Source organism: Alligator sinensis, unplaced genomic scaffold (genome assembly GCF_000455745.1).
Source record: "Alligator sinensis unplaced genomic scaffold, ASM45574v1 scaffold30_1, whole genome shotgun sequence".
In the NCBI taxonomy this organism is placed as follows: domain Eukaryota; kingdom Metazoa; phylum Chordata; order Crocodylia; family Alligatoridae; genus Alligator; species Alligator sinensis.
The window spans coordinates 2,261,381-2,281,141 of record NW_005842060.1 but is presented as its reverse complement, the minus strand read 5'-3'; the positions used below and the strand labels follow the sequence as shown (position 1 = coordinate 2,281,141).

Sequence of the window (19,761 nt, the reverse complement as noted above, 5' to 3'; positions counted from 1 at the left end):
GTGTGGGGGCAGCAGGCTCAGGGGGAGGCAGATGGATTAAACCCTCCTGCCTCCCTTCTCCCACCTACATAAGACCCCAGCCCAGGACTGCCTGGCTTTCCCCTCTGCTGGCCGCTCTCATGGCAGGGGGGGGTAGCCAAAGCCAGCCCAGCCAGCAGCCTGGCACTGCCCAGGCCAGCTCTGGCCATGCTCCCTGCTGTGCAAGTGGTCATCAGTGGAGAAAGCCAGGCAGACCCTGGCTGGGGTCCCTGTGCCACTGGGAGAGAGGGGAGACAGGGAGGTGGCCAGAGGTGGTAGAATCTCCATCCTTGGAGGTTTTTAGGCCTAGCTTGACAAAGCCCTGGCTGGGATGATGTGGTTGGGTAAGGTTCTGCTTTGAGCAGGGGTTTGGAATAGATGACCCCCTGAGATCTCTTCCAACCCTAATTTTCTATGATCTTCACAACATCCTTCTATAGCAGGAAACATGTTCATAGTTGGGGAACCTATAATTAAGATCAACATTTTTCAAGTATCTACTATACTTGGATGCCTCATTGATTGGGCAGCCTACTTGAGAACTCTATGTAGGTGTCCCAAGATTTTCAGAATAGTTAGCATTATTTAAGGTTATTATAAGTTTAGTTGAATGAACTGTGGAGACATTAACAGGTTATTCCTTCAAACAGTCCTGGAAGTTAAGTGAATAAATAGCATCACCCCATTTGACAGATGGCAGAAGTTAGAGAAAAAGGTTATGGCTCAGATCCAGACTGGCAAGCTAAGAGCCCAAAAGGGAGTTAAGAAGAATTTTATCATCTAAATCGCAAAAAAACCCCTCTGTAAATCGATACAGCTACAAAACCCCTATAGGTATGTAAAATAAAACTTCCATAAATACACTGAGAGGTCCTAGTTCAGGCAATTGGTGCCTGATTTCCCCTTTAGCTGTACTGTGATCCAGGGTAGAGTTAGGGAAGCACCAAACTTTGCCTACATTCCCAGGAGGGTTAAACCATCAGCTTCTACAACATCTGGTGGCAATGAGTTCCACACTTTAATTACATGCTGTGTGAAAATCTTAATTTTTGCTAGTTTTAGACAGAGATAGGGCATTTGATGGTAGCAAGAGTGGAGGGGCCAGCAACAAAGCCAATGATACAAGCAGTGGGCCAAGTGGTAGTGGAGCAAATGGTGATAGGCCAAGTGGTCACAGGGTGATTGGGGTTGTGTTGGCACAGGCCATGTTCAACTCCCTGCTGCCAACGAGTATGCCCAGTGGAGCCCCGAAGCCCTGGATGATGCAGAAGACTCTGCCTCCTGCTAGCCACGCTTTTGAATGTCCTAGTCTTCCAGGAGCTCTGTGGGCTACAGGGAATAGCTTTGTGAGCTCGATCTGGCCTGCACACCATATGTTTGATACTCTTGGCATAAAGGAATATAACAGTAACAGGGCCAGAAGGAAAGCAAGCAAGAGGAAGTGTAATCCTAGGAGGAGGGAGTTATGCGCCTTGCTATTGGGGTTATTTCTCTGTTTCTTGGCCAATGACTGTCTAATATAAAACATATAATCAATCCTGGCAGCTGAGACTATAACTCAGGAACCCTTTGTCACTGGCTATAGACACATTTCCCTACTGCTTGCTCTCCTTCTGGTCCTATTATTTTTGTATCCTTGGATGCAGTTAGAAACATAGGAACATAGGGCTGGTAAGGTTTCTTTGCCCCTCAATTCCAGTCTCTTACATTTTAAGGCAATCATTTATGGCAGGAATCTCCTAAACTGTCACTTCAAGCCCTCATACACAACCACCATGCACAACACTAAGTACCCCAACATCACTCTAACACAGTATAATTAAAAACAGGGCAGATGAGGGCACTGCCAATGTCTTGTCACTGTAATGAGAGCAGTGCAGTAGTTGAATATGCTCATAAGATCCCAAAAAAATAACTGTTTACCCAGGAAAACACCCACTCATCCCCCCAGTCTGTGCCAATCTGACCCAAGAGAAAAATGTCTTCCTGCCCCCAAATTTGGTAATCAGTATGATCCAGAGCAGAAGAGCCAGACCCGCTAAAGAAACCTTATGCACCATCCCTCATAGGATGAGGAAATGGCTTTGTATCCTGAATGGAGATAGGCATCAGGGCCAGGGACAGACATTCAAAAAGCCTCAGCCTGAATTGATTCAATCTTTGCAGGTTAGTTTAACCTGTCTAGGCTAAATCAGTTTGTAGCTGCACAGACATCCCAGACATGGAGGCACATGCCTCCAGGGGCTCAGGCTAGAAGCCAGGGAGGGCGTTACAGCACCCCTCCCTTTCCTTCCATAATGCTGAGCTGAGGGTGTGTGGCCAGGACAGGACACTCAGATTATGGAGGGGTTCAACTCCCCTTCTGACCAGCCCAGCAAGGAATTGATAACACAATGTTTATCACTCCTAACTCAGTGTTTATCCCATCATTAAGACAACAACAGAGAGACATTACCAACTACCTGTTGATTCTGCCTTTGTCCCATCTGCCACAGCATGGACAGTAGCAAGTATGTGGTCTGCTAGCTAATGCTAAGAGGTGTCTGTAAAGCAGAGGGGACAAGGGATCCCTGCTTAGCAGGGAGTGGTGAGGGAGATAGAGGAAGCAGCCTGCAGTCTCTGCCAGAGCTCCAGCCAGGGAGCAGGGGGGAGGGGCCAGCCCAGGTCTCTGGAGCAGAAAGCCCTGCCCAGCCCAGAGAGCATGCCAGGATGCTGGGGAAGTCTGGTTTAACTTAAACCAGCAAGGGGTCTGGGACAGACATTGCATAAAGCAGTTTGACCCAAATCAGTTAAGTCTGATACTATACTGAAGCAGGTTTATTTCAAACCGGTTTCAGCTATTTTCATACTGGTTTATGTGCACTGAACATCGGTTCTGTTACAGGTTTAAACCAGTTTCTGATCACTTAAACTGGTGTATGTGTAATGTCTGTCCCTAGCCCTAATCTGCATCCCCGAATTGAGTGCCTAAGCTTCAAGATGAGGAATACTTCATAAACACCCCTGTTTTCTATTAGGAAGTTCTAAGTATGTCCTTGCTTACTGCTAAAGGGCTATGAATTGCTTTTTGAAGGGCCTACTATACTCATTCATTGTACAGACACCCTAGCTGCCTAACCTCCTGGGGTAAGGCACTTATTTTTAGGTATGCTGAAGCCTAAGCTGGAGGTGCCTACAAAACTAAGATGGATGTGGTCCTAAGCAAATAGATCCATGGAATACAGGAACCAGTAGAAGAGCCAGGAATGGAACTGAGGATCACCTGGCTCCCAACCCTAGGTACAGTCATCAGATTATATTACTGGAGATGCTAAACATTCACCACCTGTTCTTAGTTACAGAATCGTGTCTTTAAACTCTATTAATAACATTGAAAATTCCCTCAGTTACATAAGCTTGACTTAAGTGCTAACCATAATATTCAGATAATCAAGGCTGCACTGTAATCTAGCCATCACTGCCGTGCACAGATTTATGTAATCATACTCTTCAATTCACCCTTTTGTTATTTCTTCCTCAAATTTTACCTTTAAAAATAATTCAACACTGAGTACCTGGTACAATATGCAAATCTGAGCCTACTAGTAGTCACAAGTAGATGGTACATAATATTAACCTGCCTCTTGACAAAATGATACTAAAAAAATCATACAATTTTTCTTCATGAATTTCAAAGTAAAAATCATATACAACTTAAATAAGGAATTATTTATTTTAAAAATGTTAAGGGACTGTTTGAGTGTAAGGAATTGCATTGTTAGAAATCAAAACCAAAGTTTTCTCTTTTCTACAGCACAGGCAGAAGCAATGCTAGCTCTTCACATACTACCTTTAGTTCCCTGCCAATATGCCAAATACATTTAGAAGAAGCACCACTAGTTAGATATCTATGCCAGCTTAATCTCTCACTCATTTTCAGATATGGTAAGTTAGTGCCAACTTTTTATGGGTTGTGGACCTGTCCATTATATTTTGCACTGATACATCACTTAATTTAGACATCTTTACACCCATGCAGCTGCTACACATACACTCATGAACTTTATGGAAGAATATTAATAAAAGTAATTAATAAATAGTGCTCATGCCCATGCACTCTTATCAGCCAGTCTTCCTTCAGCTTTTTCTGTTTCTCCAGTCAAGAATTTCTTTGTCCTCCTCTTGGCCTCACACCATTTTCTTCCTTTCTTTGAGCTCCTACTAGTCTCCCTTTTGTAAGCTCTGCCCATATTTTTCATGATCCACTTCACAACAGGCTTACAGGCACCTCATAGAAGTATTCCAGGCAGAGCTATGTGAATAATTGTCTTTTTAGTTCATTTGCTGTCCTTAAAAAAAAAAGCAGGGCAGATGAACTGTTTAGTTTCAGTTGAACTTCTTTAAAAGTTTTTTTTTTAGTAAAACAGGAGTAAATCCCTAAAAGAAAAATCAAAACACTTTATCTCAAAATACTGAAATTAAAAGATTTCTGAAAGAGATGGCACACACGAAGGTTTTTTCTTTACAGAACAATTTGTCAAAAATTGACACAAATTCCTAAAATATTTTGATTGATCTAAATTTGCATTTTTCAGAAAAAAAAATTCCAAAACATTTCACTCAGCTGCAACTCACTGCCCCCCTGCCCCCTGATTTTGATTAACTGACGCCTCCCACAATCATTGAAGAACTAATTTAGTTTGTCAAAAAACAAGTACAAAATACAAACTTACAGTTTTCTTCAACATTTTGACAGCATAGGGCTTCTGGGTTCCTTTCTGCCTGCATCTGTAGACAATGGATGTAGCACCCCTAAATGAAAGAAAGATTGGTTTTAGATTCAAGCCTACTGAATATATCAGTGAACAATCTTGTCTAGTTAGATCACTTATGGATAACTTCTAATGGGTCGAGTCCTAGTGCTGCTAAAGCAGCTACTGCAAAAGAGCAACTATAGGCTGTGCACCGCTGGGTAGGCTATAAGGGAGCTAGCCACTCTCCCTCTGCTTTGGGTTGGGAGGAGGTAGAGTGGAAGACTATGGGATACAAGCGGTCCAAGAGGCCCCGACTGGGCCACATATAACTGAACAGGCATTATACGTGGTGCTAGAAAACTGAAGCTGTTATTTAAAGAGCGAACAGTTTGTGGTGAACTCACTAGGGTTTTTCTACTACAAACTGCTTGAATGCTGTGTGTATGCTTTTTTGTGCCAGGAAAAAGGCATTTTTCCCCAGCACAAATGTATTGCTTATCCATGGCCTTACTTGAACACATCAGGTCAGGACAGCAATAATTTGCTCAGATTAAGTAATGTTCCTAACTAAGAAAGGAACTGCATTGTATTCTATGGTCAAACACAGGAAAGATCTTTGACACCCCTGTCAGTGCATTCAGATAATTTTTTATTCCGTTACTTTTCTTATATGGCTTTGAATTTCCCAGTGCCCCCAAATTTTAGAAAGAGAAGTAGCAAAATACTGATCACCAATACAGGCAACCCCCACTTAGTGCTCTTAACTGGTTCCTGGAAAGCCAAGTGATAAGTGAAATGAGAGTTAAGCAAAACCAAAAGTATTTGAAGACCCAAGATGGTGACCGCAATTGTTTTTAATGACCCAAGATTGTGACTGCAAGCATTATAGCGAAACTCACTGAGTGCTAAGTGAAAGCAGGTACCTATTTAAAATGAGCATTATAGCAAAATAGCACTAAGCAAAACAGCGTTAAGCAGGGATTGACTGTATTATTTTCCTGGCATTTTTGCTCTGGCTGGAGATAGGTTGTACTTGAAATTTAACAAGGAAGTCTTTGTCTCATGACATTTTCATTACAAAGTTTAAAGACTCAATAGTTTTGATAGGCTCATAAAAGTTAAAGCAAGAAAAATCCATTATGATCCTCCTGCATAACACATACTGTTCAATTATACTAGTAATTCCTGCAGTGGAGGGACATAGTGACTTACTCTGTCACTATGTAAGTGAACACCATTGAATTCAACATCTTATTCTTGAATTAGAAGATACACTCTACAAAGGCTCGTGCATAGGAAGAGGTCAGTTCAGATAAGCTATAGATAGAGCCACTGAATCTTAAAAGATATGCCCATAGCAAGATTCTACACAAATGGAGAATATTTTATTTCTTTTGCATGCTAAAGTGATTTATTTGTCCTTTATGATACATAGTATATTGATAAACATGGGAAAGTACCTAAAGCTTCAAACAAATTCAGAATCATTAAATGAATGTAATGACCATTTCTCACTAAGCAACTGTAATGACTCTTATTTAAAAAGCAGAAAAAATATCCAAAGTTAAAAAAAATCCAAAACCTTTTAAGTACAAGATATATATATATATGGATATATTATTATGACACTAATGTCTTCAATATTACTACATGGGGATGTTCCCTTACAAATGCAAATCATCACTGTATATTGATTTACATATTCAAAGTAATATATAAACATTTAGCTAATTAACCTTTATATGCTCTTGTAAAGTAGACCGTAAACCCTCTAAAATAAATAATATAAACACATTCAGATAAGACTGCAAAAGAGGCAGCAACATCCTGGAAACAAGCTCAGAAAAGTACTGGGAGGACATGTCTATAGTATGTTAAACCATGCTAGTTAGAGCCATCCAAAAAGCTCACTCTGCCCATTCACTTCCCTCTGAATACACTGAATGCCAAGGGAAAAAAAAGTCATGTAGCCACTTTTTAGCAAGACCAGTTTTTGGCTGCTCTCAGGCTCAAGAGTGTTAATTTGAGTGGTACTGGGCATAGCCAGTACTGTTCTAATGGAAGCCACATGACATTTTTCAGTATGCTGCATGGGCAGAGTGGGAGTGGATGGATGAGGTGCATTTTCATGGCATCAGTCCTGAGAGCAGGCTGATGTAGTATAAATGTTGTAAAGAGCATAAACAATTGGTGCATCTACATGAGATGCTTTACTGTGCAGTAGTGTAGTTTACTATGCAGTAAGTGTGTGTCTACACATGCACACACTTACTGCACAGTAAACCTCACTAATCATGAGTAAATTTACTACCTGCAAATGCAAGAATCAAATTTATTTGTGACTTACTGTGCCGTAGTGCTCATGCAGGTGCCTGACTAGGAGCAAATCTGCTCCCAGGCAGCTGGCTACCAGAAAGTGGAAGATTGCTTCCTGCTCCCAGAAGCTGCCTGCTGCTGGGGCAGGCTCTGCCACCAGAGCCTGGGTAGTGGACTATGTTCCCCTGCCCTGATGGCAGGAAACTCCAAGCCCACCACTCCAAGACTGTGATCGAGGAGTGGGGGCTGAGAGATCTTTATCCCCCAGCCCCTGCTTTGCCATTGTGATTGGGGAGTGTGGGGCTGGGAGATCCTTATTTCCCAGCACCAGCTCTGCAACCTTGGGGCCAGTGCTGGGCAATACGCATCTAGGAGATCTCCCAGCACTGGTTCCGTGGTCACAGAGTTGGTGCTGGGAGCTCCCTGCTGGTGGGGGCTGGGGAGCCTGTTCCCTGCCCAGTCCCATGACTGCAGATCTGGGTGGGGAACAGGACGGGGATTGCAGAGCTAAGCAGGGTACAGGCACTCCAGCATCTACCCTGCTACTGCAAAGCAGAGGCTGGGAACTATCCCAGTTAGAGGCAGGTCCCAGCCCCATGCCCAGATGAGATGATTGAGGCACAGGGTTTGGAAAGATCTGCAGGGATGGGGTAGGCCCTAGCCCCCTGCCTGTAACGGCCAGAACCAGAGGGATTAATAAGCAACAAATATGTGCTTTTTGGAGGCATTTGGTATTTTGCTTAAACAGGTAATATAGTTAATATAAAGCTTGTAAGTTTGTAAACCGCAAATGTAACTTGTCTATCATAAATTTAACCAAAATGATAAATTAACTGTTTGTGAAACTGACTGGGCCCCATAGGTAAAGCGGTAGCTGTGAGATTAGCTGACCTAATGGTTTCTGCTCAGGGTTCAACTTTAGTGATAAAAAACTGGATCCAACTGCCTGGCACACCCAACACATTCCAGGAAAGCACGTCCCAAGAAAGCATATTCAAATGAAACCTAAACGGGGTTGGGGCTTAGGCGGAGCAATGTCAATTTCAAACCTAAAGGTGCTGCATCATAATTTGCTTATTGGATAAACCCGAGTTTGGGTAGAAACTTTTATGATAATTATTAACACATTTCAATCCACAGGGTAACAGCTATAGGGTACCATTGTGAGTGGCTCTAAAGCCAATAGATTAGCATAAGACTAGGTATATAAAGTGCATGCGTCAGGTGACTAGCAGGAAGGAGAGAACAGAACGGTCACAGCTGTTCCACGCCCAGACCCTGAACTCCCAGTGTGAGTGAGGATTGGATCCTGATCAAGGGATCTTCCCCGGTAACCCCTCTGACAGCGTCAATTGGGGACACCTGACTTTGCTGGAATGACTTGATGCGTACCTGGCCTGGAGGGACTATCGATAAGTTGCCAACCCATGTCTGTCTGTCTGTTGTTTTGAACAGCCTAGTGGCTAATACCCTTGCAGTGCCCAGTTGGCCTGCGACAGAATTGATCTATCTGTTGTTATTATCTGTTATTATTATTTACTATTAGCTCTTTAATACTGCATTATCTGCTTATCACATTTATCTTTCTGTTAACTGTTGTGTGTGTAAGCTATAATAAATTTGCCTTTATTTCACTCCTAACTTTGCCTCCTTGATCTGAAACTGAATTAAACATCCCAGTTGACCTGTGATAAAATTGATACACTCACAGTGCCCAGCTGGACTGTGACACCTGCCCCAATTCACCTGGGGGGCAGCTGGCAGACAGCTAACTGCTAGGTGTCCACTGGCGGATGAAGGCAGACGGCTGAGACCTTCCCCTCCCCTGCAGCTCTTTCCAAGTCCCCTGCCCCTGGCTGGGCAGCCATGGCCAGGAGCTCCCTGCTGCTGGGGCAGGGGGACACTGTACCCTGCCTTAGCAGTCCCCAGGGGCAGGGTATGATGTCCCATCCCTGGCCAGGAGACAGTTGTCTCCTGGCCCAGTGCTCCCAACCAGCACCTGGGCTAGCACCCAGGGGGAGCCTAGAGCTCCCTGTGGTGGTGGCAGGGGCCCACTGCAGGGCCTCAGGAAACAGAAGAAGTTTGCTGCTATTAGCAGCAAATCTGCTCCCACTTCCCTGCATGTGTAGATACCTGCCCAGGAGCATTTATTCATGAGTAGTTTACTCATGTGAGTAAATTGCTCCTGCATCAATTGCCTGTGTAGACACATCCACTGTATCCTGTAGAGTCCTAATCTGAAGGCTATGTTTTCTCCTAAGTGATGATATGTCAGACAACTGAAAGTTCTGTTCTGCCAGAAAGAAAAGGACTAACTAGCAAATCCTTCACCCTCTACTTCAGAAATAAGCGTCAGAAATGTGAGCAAAGGCAGGTTCTGGAATTAACCTGATAGACATAGGGGAGCTCAAAGGTTAATTGCTAGCAGAACAAAAGCCTACCCCTTCCTGATTTGGTGATGATAATGAGAAAATGCCTTCCTTGCCTTTGTTGTTTTTTTCTTTTAAATTAAATGCACTCTCTCTGAATTCATCCTTACTGCTTTGGATGTACAGAATGTAGAGAGAAGTTTAGAAAAAATGGAGAAGCATGGTGTGGGAGATGGATGCTTATTTTCATGAAGTCTTTAGTGCCCTATGCAGTCCTCCAATCACATGCAAGAAGTAAACTTGCTTTATTTATTTTGGCTTTCTGCAGCAGGGCAGTCATGGATAAATTAGCCTGCTGCTGAAGCAGCAGATGCAACTTTCCTGAATCTGTATGGTTTGGAAAGCCTCAGATGCCTTTTGCATAATTAGACTCTCAGTCAACACAAGGTGGTGGAAAACTGAGGTGGTGGAGAAGCTCACCTGTGCCTGAACAGGTCTGAGACTGTGTAATCATTATAAGTTCTGCCCTCATCCTGAATTTTTCAGCGAGGAAATTCAGTTATAAATGGTACTTTTTAAAAAAAGAGATTATTGGGAATTTTCCAACTAAACATTATTTTGTCAGAAAAAAGCGATTTGTAGAAACTGAAACTTTTTGCAGGAGTGTATTTGTCCATTCTGGCAAGCATAGAAAGTACAGTAAAAATGAGAGTGTGTGAGAGAGGATCAGAGAAAGAGACTCTCTATAATCCACTGGCTAAGACACCCATTTGAAATGTGGGAGATGCAAGTTCAAGTCCCCATGCCAATGAATATTTTTTAATTTATACAGAGTAGAACAGTTTAACTGAAAAGAACCTCATACAAAAAATACTCAAAAGGATGCTCAGCTAAGACATAACTGGTGCACCAGTCTATGTCTGGACTTGAACCTAGGTCGTCCCTCTACTCAAGTGAGTAACTTACCCATTGGGCTAACCTGAGCTAAATAAGTACTCATTGCCCCCTCTTCTGGCTTTGAAAAGTTTTGGTTTACCCCAGTGAGGAACACAAACAATTTGGCAATCTCAGATGATTTCATGGGCTGGAAAAAGTTTCCTGCTCAGCTCTAATGTCTTAATAGTTAGAAAATAATTTTTTGTTCACAGACTGGCTTTAGAAGAACTCACAGCTTTGTATTTTTCTTCCAAATCTCTCACCTTAGAGTCATAGAAACTGACTGAATTCCAAGCACAACTTAATTAAAGTTGTTGGAACAATGTAAAGAGGATGTGTAAGAGAAAATGCAAGCAATTTGGCAAGGTAAAAAGAGAGGGTGAGAATTTCTACTTTGTGGAAAATACCAGCAATTTCTTTTAGCACTATATAGCTGCCAGGAAAGCAGGTTAATGTTTCTAAGCAAGATTTATTTTAAGAAGAACAAATACGTACTATAAAAATAAGTGGGTTTTTTTCTATAAATTAAATCTTACTTCACTAAACACAGGAATTTCTACAGAAATATCCAACTTTTGAACAAGTACAAAAGCCTAAAAATATTATATTACTCTTACCTAATGCCACTCAATCATAAATGACATCTAAATAAAACACTTGCTCTTATACAATACATTGATTGCATTAAGAACAAGGACAACTTGTGGGAAGCATCATTACTTGCTCAGGATGAATATGGATAAGTAGTTAGAAAATGGGTTCTCAGATCTACTGCTGAGATATATTTTACTGCAATTGTAATGTATTTGACAAATAGGGAAATTTAATATTCAGATGTCAGTCTAAAAGATTGCTCTTTTTTTGAACTACAACATAAATGTTAGAAATGATATCGGAGGGAAAATTAGATCATTGATTCTTTGCATATGTGCTATATGTTGCAATTTCATTCGAAATAGTTCTTGCCTGCTAGCCATGTGGAGATCAGGACCCATCCCAATCTTGGCAGGATGGGGAGAGCTGTCCCGACTGCCAGGCAGCTGCCTCCTAGCCACATGGAGATTGGGATGGACAGGTCCCAGTCTCCATGGGTGCCTATACACATGCAGAGAGGCTGCTTTGATGTTCTGCAGTTACAATGCATCAGAGCACATTCGATTAATTGATTAATCAAGTCTGCTGGAGTGTAGTAATTACCATACTCCAGCAGACTCCAGCATCATGTGCATCAGCTGGAAAATGGTCCTGAAAAATGGTGGCGGGGGAACTTTAACTAAAGCTCATTCAACAAGCTTTAATTAAAGCACCCCCACCACAATTTTTCAGCATAGGGACACTGATACACATGACACTCTGGGTGCTTTAATTAAAGTGGTTCTTAGAGCCGCTCTAATTATCACACCCTGCATTCCCAAGCACATCTATAAACTCCCCATGTGGCTGGGAGGCAGCTGCCCGGCAGCCATGACAGCTCTCCCCTGTCCCGTGGAGACTGGGACCAGCCCCTGTGCCCCCTGTCAGACTGGGGCTGGCACCCTGGGGAACCTGGAGCTCCCCCTGGCTGCTGCAGGGGGCAGAGCAGGGCAGAAGCAGCCCTGGACTGAAATGCTCCTGTCAGGAACAAATTTGCTCCCAACTGGCACACATTCAGATGCATGCTGGGGCACAGTTTAATGTGCCTGAATTTTTTATGCAGAAAATTCAGGTGCATTAATTGCATGGGTAGACATGCTCCGTGTATCTAACACTGGGTTCAAGATTATATTTTAATGCTGACTCAGAAAGGTGATCAATCAAGGCTGTGTGACAACCACCATCTAGGCAGACATCAGAAAATAAATCAATAAATTCTAAAACTGAAAATGGCTTGAGTTCAGGATAGGGACAGAAATTATACATAAACCAGTATAAGTGATCAGAAACTGTTTAAAATCTGTAACATAACAAAAGTTCAATGCATATAAACCGCTTTCAAAATGGCCAAAACCGGTTAAAGATAAACCTGTATGGATGTAGCATCAGACTTAATTGATTTAGGTTAAATCAGTTTATTGAACTTCTGTCCCAGATCCTCCTCAGATTCAAGTTTAACTCACAGTCCCTCAGCATCCCAGGATGCTTTGCATCTATCCTGCAAATCCCAGGGCGGTGCAGGCTAGTCTTGGCCCCAAGCTTTCTGCTCCAGCTGAGCAGGGAAGCATGCTCTAGCACCCCCTGGGTTCTGGCCTGGGCCACTGCAGGCATGTGGCCACATTTCTGCATCAAAAGTGAATGTCTGTTCACTTGCTTATCAATGCAGTCTATGCATCTTAGATTAATCTGTGAATATTGCATTGATTCAGCCTCAGACTTTCTGACTGACTGTATTTAGTCCATAAATCTGGCTATATAAAATTGGGGAAGTAACAGACCTGTAGCCCCTCTGGATTAAGCATTTTCTGTCTTCTGACTCCCTGTCTTTACAACCCCAATATTCACTTAATATAGTTTGCTTCAATGTAATAAAGCATATCCTATAACTATTATTCAATAAATGTAGACAATTCAATGATACACAATCTTTCTCAGCTGCTCCAAGGTGGTTCAATTCAATACAAGAAGACATTAATTTACTTGTTATTTTTCATATACTATTCAAAATCAAATAATACATTTATCAAGTTAACTAGTGCTAAAAGAGAAAACTAGCAAAATTAGGAGTTATATGCAATGGAGAGATGATTTCTGCTCAGATCTAAATTTCCATGAACAAAATCTCTACAGATAAGGAAGGATATTCTAAATAATTAGATCAGCTCTTATATCAGTGGGGAATAATCTAGATGAAAAACCAGATGAAGGACAATACTGCATGAGAAAAGGGAAGGGTTGAAGAGCCCTGGACTAAGCCAATAGAGCATGTTAAAAATAATGGTATACTAGGAACTACTGGATACTGAAATGAATAAGGACCAGAAAGGATGGATTTTAAGGTGTATGATACTTGCACTTTAAGACTTACAAGTTACTCATCCATTAGAGCTGATAAGTGTAATATACACATTTAATTAGAGATATTAGTTACCTATCTAAGATAAAATAAGATACATTAGGTGAAATGGAGGTCTCTTATCAAAATGCAATGTGGTTTTACTTTTTTACATGCATAAGAAGGCAAGGCAGCAACATTCTGCTGATGTTGGAAATTCAAGACTTTGGAAGGCTATAGAGAAGGCACTTGAGTATTCAGGCACATGTAAATCAAGGATAAGGATTTCAGCACAGAACACAGACAGTGGCAGCCATAAGAAATTTTAAGAAGGTGCTAGAGGTAAGTAGAATTTGCAAATGGAAAAGGAGGAGAAAGAGAAAAAAAAATAGTCTTCAGAATGAAGGATGAGGCCAGTTCTATAGAAGCAAATGAAAGGTTCAAGGCATGAGGGCACACAGTTTGAGCTGTATTCATCAAGAAAAGTTTTCTCCTCCTGCGACGTTTAACTGAAGGAACTTGGAATGTAACCAGATCATTCACTTGGTCATTATAGATAGAGAAGGCCAACAGGGTAGAGACACAGTTCCTTTACAAAACATTTGAGGAAGTCAATGCTAGTGCAAGGAAAAACTACATTGTTTCACGAAGTAAGAAAGTATGTTCATGTAATGTTCAATGCTCATGAATTTCAATTGAACCCAGTACAAATACATTTTACATGTAATCTTATCTAAATTTTATTTGGAAAACAACTTTCAGATTGAAATTCTTTACAAAAAATAAAATCCACTTGACTTCATTTAATCAAAGCATGTTTACGCAAACTGGAATATCCTCATCCAATAAGGTAAACGAGTGAATGCTCTGAAGAAAAGCTTGTGTATTTAACTTGCCTACATTATGCAGTCATATTAATCTGTGCTGTCATAAGTGCAGCTACAGAGTAAACTCAAGTTTTTTGGATTTCCATAATAAGATATGGAAAGTTTCTGCAGTTTACAACAATAGTAAAAAACAGAATAGCCACACAAAATAAAGGGATGTCAAAATAATTGGCTTTATATCTATCTGACTTGTTCTCATTTTTCCAAATAAAGTGTACTACTAGTTTTAATGCAAAACTGCTAACATCTATGACAACTACATTAGAACCATTACAGACTTCAAGTTATTATTTCCTTAATTTCTATTATCCGTGTGAATTTTGAATAATCTAAATTCTTAAGAAAAGGCAATCTACATGAACTCAAGTTCCCTGAACATATTTGCAAATAATTTTTAAAATTTAATTCTGTAATTTTTTAAAGGAAGCATAAGAAGCATAAGAAAGGCTCTGAAGCATATCTAAACCAGGGAGAAGTACAGCAGTATTCTATTATTATTCTTTTGAATAGTAACTATTTTCTATAATACTTTAGCATTTTGTTTAATTCTGATTCTTGAGAATAACTTTCCAGGACCACAAAAGCTTCTTCTAGAAAAAAAATCTCTCTGCACTGAAGTCTAAAGCCTAATACCAATTACATTTGTTACATATATACATATTTTTTACAAACTTTTGTACTACAGAAGGTTTTTTTTCCCCTTCATTATAATATGGATATATAAAAAGCAGAAACTTCCGTAATCTGCAAAAGTTAGAAGGATAAAAGCAGACTTAGACAGTTGATTCTTTGTGGAGGGATATGCTTGAATGCTTGTATTTTATATCTTATAAATATACTTTGACCAAGGTAGCACGGGAAATGGAAGAATACTTGCAGTACATGGAACAGAAACCCATTTCTATTATTTTTAAGAGTTTTGCCTGGTTTGATTTTGAGACAAAAGAAAAATTAATAATCTTTCAGATTTTAATTCTATGACTTTTAGCTTCCATACTGATATTTTACCACCAGACCTGACAGGCCAACTTAAAAAGTCTGTTCTCATCTGGTCTGGCCTGCAAAGACAACGTCATACTAAAATAAAAAAACCCAAACTAGATGCTCAGGTTTTTCACTGAACCATAGATAAAGACAAGAGGTGTCCTTGAGGGCACATGGAGAGGAAGTCACAGACGTTTCTAAAAGGCATTCTTTTATTGGATTGCATTTTTAGAAGCAGTATTCCCCTATACAATGAAAATGACTACACTACTTTTCAGGGAATATTTTTTATTAAAACAATTAAAGGTTCGTCAATGCTTTTAGGTCCACAGGTTCTAGAGTAACCAATAATCTGAGACCTCGGTCAAATTGTTAGACTATTACTGAAAAACCCAGGAGCGTTACAGCAGTAGCATCCTCCCTACTGCTGGTACACCAAATGTTGATTTTGGACAGTGGATGAACATCATGTGCCCCCGGAGGCTGTGGGGGGGCACAGAGAGTTTCTGCAGGTGGCGGCAGTGCTGTTGGCTGCGGGAGCATGGTGGCGACAAGCGGGGAGCTCCCATAGGCTGCCACAGCACTGTCTGGGGTGGGGGCTGGCGAATGCCGACATGCAGATGCTGCCAGCAGTGTTGGCAGCGGCCAGCACCGATCGCGGACCACCCATAGACACTGCCAGCGGTGTTGGCGGTGAGGGTGGGGGTTGGCAAGCAGCGACCATCTGCAGGCACCACTGGCAGTGTTGGTGGCGCCTTTTCATAGGGGGTGCACCACCACGCTCAGGGGGTGCATGTGCACCTGCGTAGACCCCCTACGTGTCACCAACGGTTCTAAGAACCCAACAAGACAAGGACTAGATTGTTGCTGCTGAAACTTTGAAAGGCCCAAGTAGTGAGAGCTGTAGACGTAAGTATATGAAGCTCTTTCTGTGAACTGAAAATTCTAATATTCATTCTAGTATCTTTAAGAACCCAGCTGAGGAATGACTGTAGAGATACAGATTTTCATTATTAGGAAATAAATTACCCTGTGGTACATACCCACTTGGGGGTTAAATATGGCTTATTTTCATAAAATCATAGAAAAATAGGACTGGAGACTGAGGAGGCAGAATATGGACTAGAGTATATTTCAGATTGTACTACCTGACAGCAACAAAAGTTACTACGCTCATTCTATTTCTGATTCATCAAATTAGCTTCTAATTAGGGCTCAAAGTAAGAATGCTGGTAATGGAAAACTTAGCTGGGAGGTAAAGCACTGGTGCTATGCAGTACTGTAAGAGCAAGTGCTCCAGAACAGGCAGTTCTGTAACTTTTTTCCTGCTTTCCTTAACTCCTTTTAAATAACTCAGGCAAATTATGCATAAAAATATCTAAATTTCTCCAATAATGCATGAACATATGGTGGTAAACAGTTTTTTTCCCATCAAGTCTGAAAAACTTAAGCAAGCTGCTGCAACCTTGTCCTTCGGGACAAGTCTCACTGAGGAGCTCTCACATAGCAGGAAACTAGTAAACTGTGATTCAATTAAATGACTGGGGGGCAGGGGGTTCCTTTAAATGATTCTCCAGTTCTCTGCCAGAATCAATAATTTCTTTATTCACGTTCTCACATTTCACCAAAATGGGCAATAGTGTGAATGTGCATGTGGACATGCATGTGGAGGTGGGTCCGTTGAAGTCAATGGCAAAACTCCTACTGACTTAAATGGAGCCAGGATTTCATCCTCAGTAGGGAACTTCAGAAATACGGGATCAAATTTTCAAAGCCAGTTACTTAAACTGCATGGACAAACCGCATAAGTATAGAGATCAAAGCCAAACAATAGTGAGTGGATGTGCTTACAATTGGACATTGCATATGAGCACTTTTTGTCTATTTAACATAGGTGCAGCTATGTGCAGCACAACCACCTACAATCTGTTTGACTATGACTATGAAGTCTCTAGTATAAAGAATTGGAGCAGTTAATACTAGTTTTTAACATTGTCTCTGCTCAGTCAAGTACCTTTTATCTCACAAGCTGCAGCTTCTTTTTTCAAGGTAAATTAGTGAAAAATAATGGTAACATTTTCATAATTTATTCAATCTGGAAGGAGCAGAGTGTGTACGAGAGAATAAAACTAAGCAATAAGAATCTGGAAGAGCTTCTAAAGGACTTGGCAAGATCTTCCTGTCTGGCCCATTTAAGATTATTTGGTCTTTTCTTCTCATTTGACACATTCTTACATTAAACAGGATGTTGTTCCAGTAAGTATCCTGAACAGCCTGTATCTGTGAGTCAACACCACCTCTTACTGTTCCTCATGCTATTCCCAAAGGGCTTAAGGAGAGCAGGATCTGCAGCATGACAACAAAGGGCAGGATAAGCAACAGCAGACAAGATTATTTAGTTATTGGGTACTAAGCTTGTTTTCTTTTTCTTCTCCCTTTTTCCTGGCAGAAGTTTGCTTCAGCAATCATCAGTGCTCTGAAGTAAGACTATCCTTTTAAAATCAGACCAGGCAATTTAAGGGCTACTTGGGGTTTTACTAAAACAGATGTCAAAAGATACTCTTTACTAGCTGGTTTTGCCACATTGGCTCTGACACTGAAAATGTCAGTGTCCAGGCTTACCTGTAACACTTGGAGTACCCCCACTGTGTGGAACAGTAAAACGAAGAACTTTTGTGTTTTCAGGATTAGGGTACAGAGCTGTGGAATTGTTATAAACTCATTTGATTGTTGCCTAACCCTCCAACATGGCCTGTGGACTCCAGGCACAATATGGAAGATTTAACTTTACTATGTGACAGACAGTTAAAAGTTCAGTTTTTTATTCAGGTTGGGATATCAATTTCTAAACCTGAAAAGTAGTGGATAATCAAACATGGCAGCACAGACAGATTAAAATAATACCTTTCAAACAAACACAGGAAAAAAAGAGTGTTTTATATTCTTTCAGGGTGGTGAATTATATACTTCCATCTCTTCATTTTATAAATTTGCCTTATTTTATAAAGTCATTGTGATTTTGGAATGAAAAATTCACAGTTAAAATTACTGATTCATACAACACACCAGCATTTCTTTTACTTGTAATGTATTTGGAGTAGCCAAACACTTAACCTGACCTATTAAACCTCTTCTGTAACTGTAACTTGAAAAGAGACTGCCATAGTCAGCTGCAGTTTTACTGCAATTATTTTTATTTTTTTATAGATGGAATACAAAAAAGCAAGTGAAAGCACCTAGCTTACTCTTGGGGTGACACACAAAAGTAGAAACTATTTTCATACAGTATATCCTAGTTTAATATATCCCAATAAATATATTACATGCGTGAGACAAAAACTACAATTTTGGTTAGTTTAAGTAAGCCAATCAACTGATTATGGAGAGACTGTTGCATAGACATCACTGTGGCCTGCATTTATTGCCTGAACTTTGATTGCAAGCCACTGGTAATTACTCTAAGCATAGTTTTTCAAGACCTGTGCACCCATTTTATGGTGATTCCCCCCCCCCAACACTTGTCTTTTCTGAATAAGCCATGCTTGTTTATACAGGTTTCCCGCACTTTATGCTGCACATGTGTTCCTGGAAAGTGGCGCATAACTCCAATTCGCATAAAGGAAACCCACTTTACAATGTAACAAATAGGGATACGTTCCAAGACCTCGACTGTACTGACCCCCAGACCCATTTCTACCACTTTTACAAGACAATTTTGGTACTCAGCAACAGAGACAGTACACACAAGCACGGGGCACTATCATAATGGGGATGGCAAGTACAGAAACACGTGTTGCAGACAATGAGCGAGGAGCACAGATCCACACAGGAGACTATATTTTGGTGCGCATCATTCCCACAATGCACTGCACAAAGGAGCTGACTGCCAGCTTCCCTCACACTGATCGCATAAGAGTCAATTCACCTCGCGTATCATGAATTTTTGGTATAAAAAGGGTCATCGCATAAGAGCAAATTCACACATACAGAACCAGCATAAAGCAAGGGAAACCTGTACTAATATTGATTTCTTGCATTTTATCCCACCGAGTTTCTGCAATGCCAATTAAGACATATTTTAGTTTTAGATCAAGACTAAAAACTTTCTATTTATTTCTGATACTGTTGGCATTTGTATACATATATCTCAGATGTCTCTCCTATTACAATTTCCCATTTTCCCTCTCCCTATCATATTACAGTCCTTTTTATTCTCTTCTTCCTCTCCTTTTCTTAACTTCAATTTCAATAAAACCTGAGGATGCTCTGAGCTTTGCAGAATCCAGCCCTTACTGACAAAGCCAACAGATAAACCTGTGATCTGATTAAATTAGTGTTCATATATAGCTGTTTACAATTTTCTAGGGTTTGCCAAGAGTGCACAGTGCTTGAGATAGCATGCTCTTTTATGTAACTATAAGTCTGAGAAAGTAACAGTATATTCTAGAAAAGGATTCCAGATCTTCTTGTCAATAAAAGTTTTTTGAACATCTTTAGGTAATCCTCTCTAAAGTTACCTAAACCAGCAAATGACTAAACCATTGTTCTGC

The 19,761-nt window shown here is 40.8% G+C and overlaps 1 protein-coding gene across 1 annotated transcript in view; it reads right to left on the bottom strand.

The window, feature by feature from the left end:
• Nucleotides 1-19,761, bottom strand: part of CAMK4 (calcium/calmodulin dependent protein kinase IV) — a 291,118-nt gene that overhangs the window by 198,440 nt on the left and 72,917 nt on the right. Inside the window, exon 2 of the mRNA XM_025203531.1 lies at nucleotides 4,731-4,809. Within this exon, the coding sequence (XP_025059316.1) occupies nucleotides 4,731-4,809 (79 nt within the window). The remainder of the gene's footprint in view (nucleotides 1-4,730; nucleotides 4,810-19,761) is intronic.